At 43.0% G+C, this 15,262-nt stretch overlaps 1 protein-coding gene across 1 annotated transcript; it reads right to left on the bottom strand.

Moving 5' to 3' along the window:
- Positions 1–10,775: 10,775 nt before the first annotated feature.
- LOC120689197 (inactive anthranilate O-methyltransferase 1-like) lies at positions 10,776–13,205 on the bottom strand. The gene is made up of 4 exons (XM_039971514.1): positions 13,131–13,205; positions 12,279–12,548; positions 11,797–12,025; positions 10,776–11,057 (listed from the first exon to the last, which is right to left on the bottom strand). The coding sequence occupies exons 1-4, from the start codon at positions 13,203–13,205 to the stop codon at positions 10,918–10,920; spliced, it is 714 nt and encodes a 237-aa protein (XP_039827448.1). The 3' UTR covers positions 10,776–10,917.
- Positions 13,206–15,262: the final 2,057 nt, after the last annotated feature.

A 15,262-nucleotide genomic window follows, 5' to 3' on the forward strand; every position in this document is an offset into this window, starting at 1 on the left:
CGCCTCTGGCCGCCCCTGCCACGCTGCCCACGGCCGCTGCCTGCCCACCACGGCCATGGCCGTCGCGCCCCTCCCTGCGGGGCTCCCTCCTCTGAAATTGGGGAGAGGAATCGACTCCCCATGGCCTCCTCTCTCTCTCCCCCTGGTCCCGGCCGCCGCCATGCCCTAGGCCACCGGCGAGGACCGCCGCCGGCACCCTGCGCCCCCCTCCTCTGTTCTGCGTGGGGGGAGGTGGAAGAAGTGCAAATTTGCCCAGACCCCCTGCCCTTTTTCCTTTTTAATTAAGAGTCCCTCCACTCTCTAGCCTTTTTGCAAAATAAATCCTCTCCTTTATTATATTCCAAAACAAACCCTTCTACCATATAAACTTAATTCTAAATAAACTCCTGACCCTTTTTAAATAACCTGGTTATTTTCTAAAACTCCAATCAGGCCCTTGCCCTTTCAAAAATAATTACAAAGAGGCCCCTGAACCCTAGTTTAACCTCTAAACCCCTCTTCGACCTATAATTTCATGCGCCAAACATTCTCCGATTGACCTGAAACTTTACCGTGCCATCCCTAACATAATTTTGTCCATGCCATTAGGAAACCGCCCAAAAATATTACTCCTATCTCCATATCTTAATTGTTCTCGATTCAAACTCAACGATAAAACCTTTATTTCTTTTTCTTGATTGTGTGCTTGATTGTGTGCGTCGTAGATCACGGTGTGGACGAGGGAGAACCCGTCGACAAGCAGTACTGCGAGCAAGTGAACAAGGACCAGTTCCGTGAGCCCCGACCCGAAGGACAATACCTCGAGCAAGACTTCCCGGAAGGATTTGAGAACGGCAAGTTCAATTCCATACTTTGATGCATATTTTGTCCCAGTTTTATAAACACAACCTATTGGCCTGTTTTACAAAACTGCATACATTTTGACTGCTGAAAACATGGTTGGATAGCCACCCCTTGATTTGCTATAACCATTCCTTGACCACCTAGATTAATGTCTGAATGTGATTTGTTTGGACGTTAATCGCTGCTAGAACGCTTAGGACCTTAAACATGATATAGCTTGTTTTACAAAAGGAAAAATGTGTGAGTGTGTGTGGGAAGGGAAAATGTGAAATTTTCGAAAGATGAGTTTAGACGGGATGGATGGCACTTCTGTGTGAATTGCCAAATGGTGTGCTCGTACCTGTGTGGTTGAGCAAGGAAGGGAGATATCCATCTTGTCACAATTAAGGACTGAGTTGGTGTGTCATCTTACCTAACTCCACTATCGTGCAAACCACTTGATCATTGTATGGGCAACGGCTTAGCATAAACCTCACTAGTTAGTCTGATAGCCAGCAGGAGAGCTGAGAACAACGAGTGATCAAGGAGAAGGGATAAGCTCTGTGTGACTTATGCCCCGGTTAAACCTCGGTGATAGGTCAATAGCCCCTTGGTGGATCCCGTGGTGGCTAGTCAGGTCTAGCTAAGGTGGGTAATGGCTCTGTTGGGATCTGCACCGACACTAAGGTGATCGTGCTGTGGTACCCCACTTGTGGGTAAAGTTGCACACTTCTGCAGAGTTAAAAATCTATTCGAATAGCCGTGCCCATGGTACTGGGCGAGTTACGGTTTGGTCACACAACTAGTGTTTCTTCTGGGAATGGATGGGTTGGCGTGAATTATTTTGGGAAAGTGTCCGGCAGTTGTGCCGTGTGCTACGGTGGACGAGAAGTCCGGTAGCAATTTAAAACTTGGATCCTGTGTGGATCAACCCTACGTGCTACTCAGTGCAAGATAATGGCTTTTGAAAACTCCTTTCTTTTAAATAAACCCATGCATAAAAATTAGCTTTCCGCAAATTAAACCCTAGCCTTACCCTTGGTTTACCCTGTGCATTATATTCTGTTTATACCCCCTCCGTGGGTGTGGTTGGACTTGCTGAGTACGTTTGTACTCACCCCTTTTCTAATTTTTACAGAAGAAGATCCAGACTTTATTCCCGAAGACGTTGAGCAGGGGTTCCGTCCTGCACCCAACCTTGCCTGTGGATAGGGTCACCCGCAGGAGCTCCGTATGACGCAAGACTTTGATGATCTCTTCGTAGTTAATATCATTGTGTGGGTTTTAGTTGTTATCCTCGTGATAGTGGCGCTTCACTGCCCATTACTGCGTAAGAGTTGTACGGTGATGTACCATCTGATGTAATAAATGTGTTATCAGCCTCCTGGGACTGATATTGTATCACATTTAAGTCTTCTCTTATGAGGGGACGCTTCACATGGTTATGATCATGAAATATAGATAAAAAACAATCATTCAACGAGGACAATTGAATAGTTATCTTACTATGGCTGACTGTACTTGAGGCGTGTAGCCATTCTTTTTGTTGCTGTAGTGGCACTCCTTGAACAAATCAATTGCATTTGGTTCTTCATCCTTGTATTTCTCTCCCTGAAAATATCATTTAGATATAGCAGTTAGACACTTGCTTGCTGTGTTCAGCTCATGTTCAGTTGAATTTAAAGTATTGTCTATTTTCAATTTCTTCCAAATGAAAAAAAATGACAAAACAACATGTTCAGTTCATATTCAGTTGAAAGCGTGTTCAGTTCAAACAAAAAAGACAGGGCTATTACTTTTGACAGCAAGAAAACAATTTGTATATCCATCCAATGTGCTGTCTTGTTTGTTGATCTGTATGGTTAATTTTGAAAGAAAAAAGGACACCATGTCCCCATATTTGTTGCCTTGATGGATAAATCAACATATATATATATATAATCAGTGGACAGCACATATATGAGCCAATAAAAACTTAACATGTTCTCAAAATATACTGAAATGAAGCATAATGACATGTTCTCAAATTTAACTGACAGGTTCCAAAAATGAAGTAGTAAAAGCATCACAGGTTCTAGTTGCACAAAGCATCACAGGTTCATGTAGCACACAAGCATAACAGGTTCAGGTTCAGTTCATGTTTGGTTGAAAGCATGTTCAGTTCAAACAAAAAAGACAGGGCTATTGCTAGTGGCAGCTAGTGACGACATCAATTATGAACCACATTTAAGACAAATGAATTATGCTAGTACAGGATGTCATTCTAGAGAGGTGTATGCTATATAGAAGAATACATCCAAATAAATGTACTGCACATCAACATGAGTAACTTACAACATTATTTTCAACAAAGACCATGTAGCTACAGGATCCAGTAGTTTGATGGAACTTAACATTGCCTCGGTTGGTTTTGTTCACTTGATATGTTTCCTACCATCAAAGACAATGAATCCATTGTTCAATCACGCATTAGACCTCAGTTTAGGAAGAAATAAAATAGCATATAGAAGTAAAAATTTTGATTTTAGGAAGAGACATACCATCATTTTGGGACACTTCCATGATTCCACAATCTCAATCCACTGTTCATTGGACATGCAAGCGACAGGAGAAGTTCTCCTAACCAGATGTAGTGGGAAAGGATCAAAATACTTCTTCTTCAGCTTGTAATGTTGTTGGCGAACTGCTTTCATCATCATCTTAAGACAAGTCTTTTTAATTATAGCATCACTTGTGTCTATAACAAACTTTGCCTATTCAAAAAAGAAGGAATTGAATATCTAAAATAGATAAGCAAGGGTGGTAGTAGATTCTATAAATCTAAAAAGATTTGAGAAACACTGCTGCAAATCTGAATAGATTAAACAGCCAGGAAAATAAATCTAAATAGATTAAACAGATAGGAAAATAAATCTGAATAGATTAAATAACCAGAAAGACCATGGTGTATATGTGACATCCGGCCCAGTAGTGGCCCATGAGCGTGGTGTGCGTGAGTTTAGTACCACATTGCTAGTTGAGCAAGGGTGGTGTTAACTTATAAGCCTTTGTCCCCCCAGCCATAGCTCCTTCGGGTTAACCCTTTTACACGAAGTGAGGACGAAAGTGTAAGTAGTGTGCTATGTGTACGCGTGCCTGCCCCTCAGAAGGGCTGGGCGGTGCGGCTTTGGAGGACGGGGTGTTACAAATGGTATCAGAGCCGACCCTCGCGATTGCACGTACGGGTCAGTGTGCGGGCATATGGCGCATGGCGCGTGTGGGCCCGGATGTGACATACAGCATGGCATATGGCACCGGCACTGGACGTACAGGCGTGCACCAAGAGGGGGCGGTCCTGAACATTTGCCCAGTGTGGGTGAGTTGGACCGACGAGGACGTCGAGTTCTTGGGGGGGTGTGACATCCGGTCCATTTGTTTCGGCCCAGTAGTGGCCCATGAGCATGGTATGCGCGAGTTTAGTACCACATTGCTAGTTGAGCAAGGGTGGTGTCAACTTATAAGCCTTTGTCCCCCAGTCATAGCACCTTCGGATTAACCCTTTTACACGAAGAGAGAACGAAAGTGTAAGCAGGGTGCTATGTGTACGCGTGCCCGCCCCTCGGAAGGGCTGGGCAGTGCGGCTTTGGAGGACGGGGTGTTACAGTATATGACCTACAAATAGTTCACAAAATAATGGTTCTTATTGCAAATACATGGGGAAAAGGATCAGAAAATGTACTTACACGAAGACATCCCATAAAGAGATCGAACAGCGCAAGTTGCTTTTTGTAGTCCTTCCAGTGCTTTAAGATAGGCACATGGTTTCGAACTGCCATGTTGCATTCTGTTGCCCACTTTGCATGATAGAAACACAGGTTCTTCACAGGAAAATGTCTCAAAATACAAAAGCATCACAGGAAAGTGTCAGATTACATAAATAAACAAGGCAAAATTACAGAAACACATTTATGGCAATAACTACAGGAACACATTTTGCAATCTGCTGAGATGAGCATGACTCCTTGTTCTTAAACAGAGACTAATGGTACTCTTTCCAGCATGGACCAATGGACTTGCAATCATACTGAATATTGTACGGTCAAAATAAATCTTATTAAATTAAACAAAACCATAAATGTGATTCCACAAGGAAACATGGTCTCAAGTACAAGTAGCCGGGTCCTATACTGGATGGCCCTGACAACACAACAGTTTCACTACAAATTGGAGCAATTTCACTACAGTTTATTCATCATCACTGTCGACCTCAATTGTGGTACCTCCTTCATCGTCACTGCAGTACTCCAAAAGCGTGTCATCTTCTTCATCTTCACCATCACTGTGAAGATGCACTTTCTTGTTAGTTTGTTTCATCATCCGACCAATTTCAGAAGCTTCAAAGATAGGGCCTTGTTCATCATCTCTATTTAAGGGCTTCTCATATGCAATGTCAGAAACTGTTTTTCGCATGCCCTCCTCTTCACAAGACTCATCCTCTTGATAGGCAGGAGCATTATATGGTATAGCCTCAGTTTGACTCACATTATAAAGATGCCTGTGGTCAAATGTCTGTACAACTTGCCAATTTTTACCAAATTTTGTGTCTGGCAAATAGAAGATCTCCCTAGCATGAGTGGCCAAAATATAACAATCATCCTTGTACCACAAACTTCCAACATTGATGCTTTTAAAAAACCCATCATCTTTAAGTGCAGTCTTCTTTCCATCTAGTTTAAACCAGTCACATTTAAACAAAACTACGGACCTCTCATCGCCGTTATAATCTAACTGAATTATCTCTTTCAAATTGCCAAGGAAATCCGTGACTTGTCCATTATGTATACTTTGTGTCATTACTCCACTATTTTGTGTCATCTTATTCTTGTCACGGTCAACCGTGTTAAACCTCACACCATTGACAATGCATGAGGAGTATTTTTTAACTCTAAAATCAGGACCACATGCCAAGGAAAAGAGATCATCATCTACCTCTTCTGTGCCAGCATTCCGCTTCATCATAATTTGCCACATGAAACAGATATATATCAAAATCCATAGAAAATATGTGGAACCCAAAAGCCTAAAACTCTATGCCTATGAACACCTACATGGTTCCTGAACTAACTATGAAATCCGCACCGAAGGGTTCTTTCAATGTTTGGCACCCCTTGTCTCTCCAATTCATCTCTGAACAACCTGCAGGAAAATAGAATGAAGTCAGCTTATGTAAATTAAAGCATAGTACACACAATTCAATGAACCAACTCAAGAAAATAGAACATACTCCACATAATTATCAACTTGAGAACAGTTGTTCAGCACAAATCACACCATTTGATCAAAACAATTTTCATCATATAAAAGTTTAGGCGCGGATGTAAAATTAACTCCATGCCCAAAAACGTCAACATCAAAGGCTTCTTCATTAGAAAAACCCTTGTTCCTTGGTTCCCGATTAAATCTTGTTTCCACATTGTCCATGTATTTAGAGCAAAATATCAGGCATTCATCAGCAATATATGCATCAGCAATTGAACCCTCCGACCGTGCTCTATTCCTCACATAACACTTCAATGTACACAACCGCCTTTCAATTGGGTACATCCACCCATATTGCACAGGACCTCATAGCAATGCCTCATCCAGTAAATGTACAGCAAGGTGCATCATCACATCAAAAAATGCCGGGGGAAAGATTTTCTCAAAGTTTACTAATATTATAAGGATTTCTTTCTTCATTTCAGCCAACACATCCTTGTTAAGAGTTCTGCTACACAATTCCCAGAAAAATTTCCCTAACACTGCAATTGCTTCATAAATATCATGATCCAAAAATCCTCTCATTGCAACTGGTAAGACTCTTTGCAAAATAATGTGGCAATCATGTATTTTTAGACCTTGTACCTTGGTTCCCTCAGCATTCAAACAACTTGAGATGTTGGAAGAAAATCCATCTGGAAACTTTATCTCCCGTAAAAAATCACAAAAGGCCTTCTTTTTTTCTGTTGACAAGGTATATCGAGCATGAGGCATTTCACAAGAATCTCCGTCCCCTCTAAGTTGCAGCTCCTTTTTAATTCCCAAATCTTTTAGATCAAGCCTCGCTTTGAGTGTATCTTTTGTCTTTCCAATTATATTTAGAATTGTTGCAATGAGACTCTCGCATATATTTTTCTCAATGTGCATGACATCAAGGTTATGTCTTAGCTTCAATTTATGCCAATATGGCAATTTCCATAAACTAAAAATCCAGCTCCAAATTTTCACATGACCACCTTCCATGTCAGAATGCTTCCTTTTCCCACTACCTTGCGCCTTCCCAGGTCTAACATTTGTAACTTTCTCCAATTCAGCAAGAAGTTCTTCTATAGAGAATTCATCTGGTGGATCATTGCTTTAATGAAGGCCGGCAAATTCATTGTTTCTCCTCATGCGATGTCCCTTTGGAAGAAAACGGTAGTGTCCAAAATACCCAATTTTGCTCCTTAGGTGATAGGAAAGTGGGTGTTTGTCACAATAAGTACATGCAAAATATCCCTTTGTTGTACGCCCTGATAGAGTGCTCAAAGCTGGGTAATCATGAATGCACCACAAAACTGCAACACGAAGGTTAAACATTTTGCCAGCAAGAGCATCATAAGCACGCACACCTGTCCAGAGCTCAAGTAAATCTTCTACAAGGGGTTCTAAAAATATATTAAAATCCTTCCCGGGTGATGTGGGACCAGGAATAAGAAAAGCCATCATGAAGTTAGACTCCTCCATGCATGCCCAAGGTGGAAGGTTGTATGGCAACACAAACACAGGCCACATACTATATTTTGTGTTCTTTTTCGAAAATGGATTGAACCTGTCAGTGGCAAGGCCAAGCCTAAGGTTTCTTGCATCTTTTGCAAAATCCGGAAATTCTCTGTCAAAATCTTGCCATGCCTCACCATCAGTAGGGTGGCTCATTTCCTTCTCACTAGGCTGCCGCTTTAAGTTGTGCCATTGTGCTTCTTCTGATGCTTCTTTGGTCGCAAACATTCTCTTTAGCCTAGGTGCCAATGGAAAATGTCTCAACACTTTTTGTGGAATCTTCTTTCTTTCTGGGTCTTTCCATCTTGACATACCACAAATGGGACAATTGTCATGTTTGGCATATTGCTTTCTGAACAGCACACAATTATTGTAGCACACATGTATTGATTCATATCCAAGACCTAACTCTTTTAGAAGATTCTTTGCTTCATTATATGAAGTGGGGAGTGCATTGCATTCTGGGAAATCTTCAGCCAATAGCTTCAATATTGCTGAAAATGCAGAATTGCTTATCCTATACAGTGATTTCATATGAAGAAGCTGCACCACAAAAGAGAATCTTGAAAATTTGGTACAACAAGGATAAAGTTGACGCTTTGCCTCTCTCATGACTATTTGTAAAAAAGACTCTTGGTGATGAGATTCTGTATCACCATCCTGGTTTTCTCCATTATCTCTTGCTTGTTCTGCAGCAGCAGTGTGTAGGTCTCCTAACATCCCTTCCAAATGATCAGCACCATCATCGTCTGTCACACATTGCCCATATACCCCCGCAACATTGTCATGCATATCATTAGGATGATCAATTACATCTACATCTAAGCTCTCTCCATGATGAATCCACCGAGTATAACTGTTGTCCATTCCATTCGTCAATATGTGCTTCTTGACAAGGGGTTGACAAAGGTACTTCTGAATAAGGCATCTAGCACATGGGCACAAAATTTCAACATTCTCACTGAATTTTCCTTGAACGAAGCTCATAAATTCTTTGACTCCATCAATGTGTTCAGTGGAAAACATTCTCTCATGCACCCAATTTCGATCCATCTGACCAAACAATGCAGAAAACCACTAATGAATAATTATGCACCTATTCAAAGCTACACGTTCTAACAGAGTGAAGGAAGAAAAGTCAGTAACTTGTTGTACCCGCTGGAGGAGGGCGAGGGCAGCCGATTTGTTTTACCAACGTGGCAGCGGGGGAGCTGGGGGCATGGCGGCGCGTTGGCGCGGCACCCGCACCTGCGGGGCTACATGGCTGCGCAAATCTGAAGGCGACGGGCGGGAGGGAGGGAGAGGGGGCAGAGGAGCAGCTGCGCCCACGCCTGTGATGTCGCGCATATTTGGGGCGACGAGCAGGTTGGAATGGAGGGGAGCAGGCGGAGGGAGGAGGGCAGGCGGACGCTGTGGGCAGGAGGCGGAGAAGCGGGCGCCTCCGTGCCTGGCAGGCGCCGTCGGAAGAGAAGCGGGCGACTCAGAGGATGAAGGGCGCTTAGAGCAACTCCAGTGGAGTGACTAAATTTGAGTGACTAAATCTCATTTTAGGTACCCACTTTTCAAGTTTAGTCACCCAAAATATAGTCTCTACTCCAGCAGCACCAACTAAATAGACTAAAAAATGGTGGGCTCTACTTTTGGTAGCCTAAGTAGAGGGTGACCAAATTGAGGGGGTGGGAGATGAAATTTAGTCACCCCCTTATTTTAGTCATCCAAGTAGGGGCCTGTTGGAGATGGAAATTTGAGCAAAATGACTAAAATGTGAGTTTAGTCACCCAAATAGAAGCCCGGCTGGAGTGCTCTAAGGCTCATTTGCAGCCGTGATGGTAGAAAAGAAGTGTTATCTAAAATAAAATCGTGCAAAAACACAAACAAAGCGCAGGCGTGTGGTAGTGCAGCGCAGGTTGAGAATGGTCTGTGTGACCAGGGTTCGAGTCCCTCCATGCGCCCTATTTTTTTTACCCTTTTCTAATTTAAACAAATAACAGGCAGCGTGGTGCGCCCAATTTTTTCAAGTCCCACCCAATTTTTTTACCCTTTTCTAATCTAATTAAAAAACCATTTGTCCAACATAATAGGCAGCGTGGTGCGCCCAAGGTATAAAATTTAAACAAATAACAGGCAGCGTGGTGCGCCCAATTTTTTCAAGTCCCACCCAATTTTTTTACCCTTTTCTAATCTAATTAAAAAACCATTTGTCCAACATAACAGGCAGCGTGGTGCGCCCAAGGTATAAAATCGCGGGCTAAGACGTTTAGCGGAAACCCTTCCAAAAAGCTAAGAGAGCTATAGCGGAGCTATCCATTTAGTGGTTTGCAAAAAAAATATGCATAATGTGGCCAATAACACCAGTAATGCAACCAATTTCAGCAAACTTTTCATAGCCATACGTCCATAATACATACAAAATTAGAAGCATCATTGGTCTAACATTCTAAAATAGACTCAACACGTCTCTTGACTGCCTAATTGTGCCCGTGATGCTTTGTCTATGGTCCACCATACTTATATTGATTTTTTATTTCTTTTGGCTACATCTTTAGTGGAAGTAGCGGACATTTATTATCACTAAATCCTATAAAAAACCCTATAGCGGACAAATGTTGTATAGCGTAGCAGGAGATCTCTTAAAAAAGTAATAGCGGACAATAGCGGGCTATTTTGTACATGGTGCGCCAAATTTTTTCAAGTCCCTTCATGCGCCCAATTTTTTTACCCTTTTCTAATCTAATTAACAAACCATTTGTCCAACATAACAGGCAGCGTGGTTCGCCCAATTTTTTTTACCCTTTTCTAATTAAAAAACATTTGTCCAACATAACAGGTAGGTCCATACTGCGCCCAATTTTTTTACCCTATTTTTAATTAAATAAACATTTATCTAACATTACTGGTGCGTCCATGCTGATTGTGACGAATTTGCAGAAACGTCACTAACATGTTGGCCGAACTGTGACAGATTTGATAAAACGTCACAAAAGTCTGGGCCTCAATATCCAGAATGCACATCAATGACGGAAAACATGAAAACGCCATAGATGTCATGGCGTTCGTGACGTCCTATAAAAATGTCACAAGAAATCCGTCATAGAAGGTTACATTTCTTGTAGTGAATCTTTATGAAGAGGCAAATAAAGAGTCAAAAATGGAGATGCTTTTATACGCTTTCCAACAAAATGTGTCAACTTTCATTTTATTTGGATAATATATAGAAGCACAAATTTGGTTTATTTCATAAAGCTCACAGTTGCTCAAAGATAAATATTGTGTGTATATTTGCAACCACCACGTCACATATATACTCCTAAGTTCAATTCAATGCATGGCCTTCTTCAAGGAGACAACAATGACAGGGTACTTGGCCTTCATTGTTTCGAGGTATTCTGCAACCATGGAGCCAAACGCCAGGAACAGTTCATCAAGTATGGCCTCACCAAAGTGTTCGATGATCAGAGCAAAGGCGGAGCTGCCCATACCGCACGGTGGGGCAGCTGCCCCACCTACCGCTGTGGTTGCTCCACTACACCCCTGTCTTCTCCGGTAATCCTCCAGAGCTCCGGCTGCCCCTCGCCTCGCCGGTCGGCGGTTACCCACCGCTCGTTCTCTCGCGTCCAGCATAGAAGGCAGGCAGCGGCCCAAGCTCAAACAAAGTCTAATAGCTAAGCCAACCAGGTGAGAGGCCCACGGCCCACCACTCCAAGGCTCCAGACTCCAATCGATCCCCTCGGCCCTCCCTCCTCTCAGACCTAGCGCTCGCCGCTCGGCATCGGCAACGCGGGCACGCCGCGGCGGCGGTGGCGCAGCCTTCATGGTGGGAGAGCAGGATCGGCAAGGGCTCGCCCCTGCGCCGTACTGGTCCAAGGCGGCGGCAGCACCGCTACTTGTGCCCAGCTCCAGCCACGACAGCTGGGCAGCTGGCTGGCGCTGCAGCTCTCCTGCGTGGACAGCTCGAACGACCCGTTACCACCGCTATTGTGGCTGTTGTTGGCGGCGGGGCTTAGGCCAGCCGTCGAGTTCAGCGTGCTGGAGCTCGACACCGATGGGAGAACCACTAGCGGCGCTACGGCGGGCCACCAGAGGGGACGCCCTGCTGCAGCGCGTCCGGGTCCTGCAGGCTGCAAGTAGCCTGCGGCGAAGTCCCCGTTGTACCTGCCCCAGCTACATTTTTCTCCTGGCTCCGCCACTGGATCAGAGGCTCCATCACTGCCCTTATGCATTTATTGGCGACATTTCTGCCACTACTGGCGCAATCCAGCACCACATCACTGGCTGAGTCATCAAGTGGATCCCGGTTGGACTCAAAGAGTCCTATGTGTTCGATGTCAAGGAGGTTCTCCTTCTCAATCAATGCCTTTACTTCATCCACTGATGGTGCATAGTATGGAAGGTTAGAGGAGTTCAGCTTCTCCTTTTCGACGAGACCCTACAGCATGAGTACACTCTTAAGTTCACAATAATAATGCAATTTGCAGCTGGGATGTGGCAATAAAACATTTGTCAATTTTCTCCTGTGTAATTAGGTGTAGTTGCTGCTTGGATACACTACCAGTTTGATCTTTGGATGGCCCTTATATTTGGAGATTTTAGACAATAGAATGCTTTAGTTCTATGATGAATGAGTAGTCATGGAAATCTTTTGAATGATCGACATATTCTCAGAAGCTAAACTTACTTACCTTTTGGACCAAAGATTGGAGAGCTTTGGAAAGCAATTCCCACATGCTGTCGACTTCACCGTGCAACAACATCGCTTCAGTCTTTCTGCCCAGAAATGTCAGCACCATACGGCCACCACCAACAAGTTCCTTGTACCGCAATGTAAGGAACAACTTGAACTCCTTCTGAAATTGCTCTTGGAACAGTTTAACCACAGTTGGTGGAGTAATCTTCCCAATATAAATGTTTGCTTCATTCAGATAAGTTCCGTTTGAGAGTTCCTCCGGCACCTATCACATATATATGCATAAAACATAAAAAAGAAAATAAATATTTTAACATACTATCATTCTCAAGTTTCATATTATTATGAATTTTAAAGAATCCAAATTCATACTACTTCATCTAAAAATAGTCAACAATTCATTATAGTGTAAAATTTTCTTGCAATATTTATCAATAGTTACAATATCATCGAGCTGCGGCAGCAAAAATCCAACATGTACTCACATACGTAGTAGCCACATAGGTTGTTTCATTGTTGCTGTCTCATACACTATATATATATATATATATATATATATATATATATATATATATATATATATATATATATATATATATATATATATATATATATATATATATATATATATAGAGAGAGAGAGAGATGGGTTATGAAATATTTATGTTGATTAAAGAAACGATATGTTAAACCTCCGGGTTTGGGGGTGATGAACCGTAACGCCGCAACAAATCCTCAAGATCAAACGGAGGTTCCTCGCCCCTTGCCACACATTCTCTATATTTTTTTTCCAAAAACGGAGCACTGCCCTATGAAAAGCGCTAGGTTTCTTGGACCGGCGACCTACTGGAGTTGTGCCCTTCTCTCCATAAGGACAACGATCACCCCCACCGATGCCACTCCCTCCAGTTATAGAAGCCATATTTACTGGAAAACACTTTTATTTTTCACAACATTATAAATTCTTACAATTACAATAAAACCCGAATAAATTTATTGAAATAAATCACATTAATTTTCAAATTGATTGAAAAAACTCTTACAATTACAAGACAAATATTAATTACTATTACAATTACAATGATCACATTAATTACTCTTACAAATAACAATGAAAATATATAAAAACACTAATAATTACTCTCACAATTATAATTAAAATTTGTACATTATTATATCCTCATATTCGAGTTTTACAGGCACTTACCATAAAGTCTGAAATGTAATCAAATTACAGTTGCTATTGAGGCATTAGTCATCATTGCGTGCCGTGCAATGTCGCAACTCTGTCTAAGCCCTTATTCTTCGTCGCTCGTGGCCTCACCCTACCAACATAATGAAGGGTCTAGAAAGAGTTGCGACATTGCAGGCACGATGTGACTAATGCCCCAATAGCAACACTAATTCGTTTACATTTCACACTTCCTGGTAAGTGTCTAAGATCTACAATGCAAAATCACATGAACTCTCAATCAGAAAATCTGAATAGATTAATTGAAATAAATCTTTATAATTCCTAATTATTTTGACACCCTTCAGTTACATGAGAACACTCTTTTCAATATTCAGAAACCATCTAGAAGAAAAAAAAACTTTATTTCCACCGACCAAATACTCCAGCAAATCACACAAAAAAAGGATCAAATGGCGGCACCACTCTAAAATGAGAGAGGAACCAAGCTCGAGCTGCTCTCTGAGTGAAATGACTCGGGCTCGGGCTCGGGGAGGAAGAAGGGGTGAATTTATAGTGGGCGCATTAGTACCGGCTAGAGCCACAAACCGGTATTAAATTTCATGGGGGCCATTTAGTACTGGCTGGAGCCACCAGCCAGTACTAAATGGTCGCTAGCCATTGCGGACCGCTGTCGGTGGAGCAGTTTTGTACCGGTTGGAGCTACTACCCGTACTAATCAGCTCCCATGGGCACTGTAGCTTTGGCTCGGTACTAAATTGGCACGTTACCGTGACCGGTACTAATGACAGCGGACGAATGTGGGTTTTTCCAGCAGTGAGCCCAGCTGGTCTGAAACATAGCTCTCTATGTATTTAGAAAAAATAAAACGATTAATAATTTAGGAGAGAGGGAGTAGTTAATAAAAAAAGATGTTAAAGTCAATGAGTTGTGTGCTTTCCGTTCTTGAGTTTTTATTTCTAAATTTACTTGATTTCTTACTGTGAGTTTTGCAAACCAATTCAAGGCACTTGGAGTCCAACTAATGTATATGTACACGTACCGACGTACACTAACTAATGTATATGTATAAGGCAGCCGAGCTGGGCCGCGCTCTGGCGCCCTGGCCGAGACAACTTTGGGCCCATCACTTATTCTCGTGGCGGGCCTGGCTTCCAATGTGGAATTGTCGGTCGTCAATCATATACATCTTCCACAAGATTTTTTCATATCCAACTTCCAGTGTTTGAGATTCGTGTAAACAACTATAGCCCTTGAATCCAACTAAACCCTAGCTTCTTCTCCCTCCCTCCCTCCTCCTTCCTCTCTTTCCCCAGCTCCTCCCGCGCGCCGCGCGGCACGGCACCGGCGCCCTGCAGCAACGCTGGCCGTGCTCCACGCACAGACGCCCTGCCTGCCCCACGGGCCCCGTGCGCCTCCGCGTGCTCCGCCGGCCACGCGTCGCGGCGGCCTTGCGCGTCGCACGCGCCCCCGCCGACCGCCGCGGGCCACGAGCGCTGCTGCGGGCCACGCGCGCCGCCCGCACCCCGCGCCGCCGCCAGCCTCCGGCACCGGAGAAGAAGACGGAGAAAAAAATATTTGTGCAACATTTTTAAAATTGGTTTAACATTTTTGAAATGCTAGTTCAACATTTTTGAGATGTTGGTTCAATATTTTTATGATACTGGTTCAACATTTTTTTTCAGTAAAATGTTAAATAGGTCATCAGTTGGACCAACACATAGTAGCCCCCCGTTGTCGGTTGGAAATATATACGCCTGTGTCTCTTGTGTTCTATGTTGTATGAT

This window comes from Panicum virgatum, chromosome 9N, assembly GCF_016808335.1.
Source record: "Panicum virgatum strain AP13 chromosome 9N, P.virgatum_v5, whole genome shotgun sequence".
Lineage (NCBI taxonomy): Eukaryota > Viridiplantae > Streptophyta > Magnoliopsida > Poales > Poaceae > Panicum > Panicum virgatum.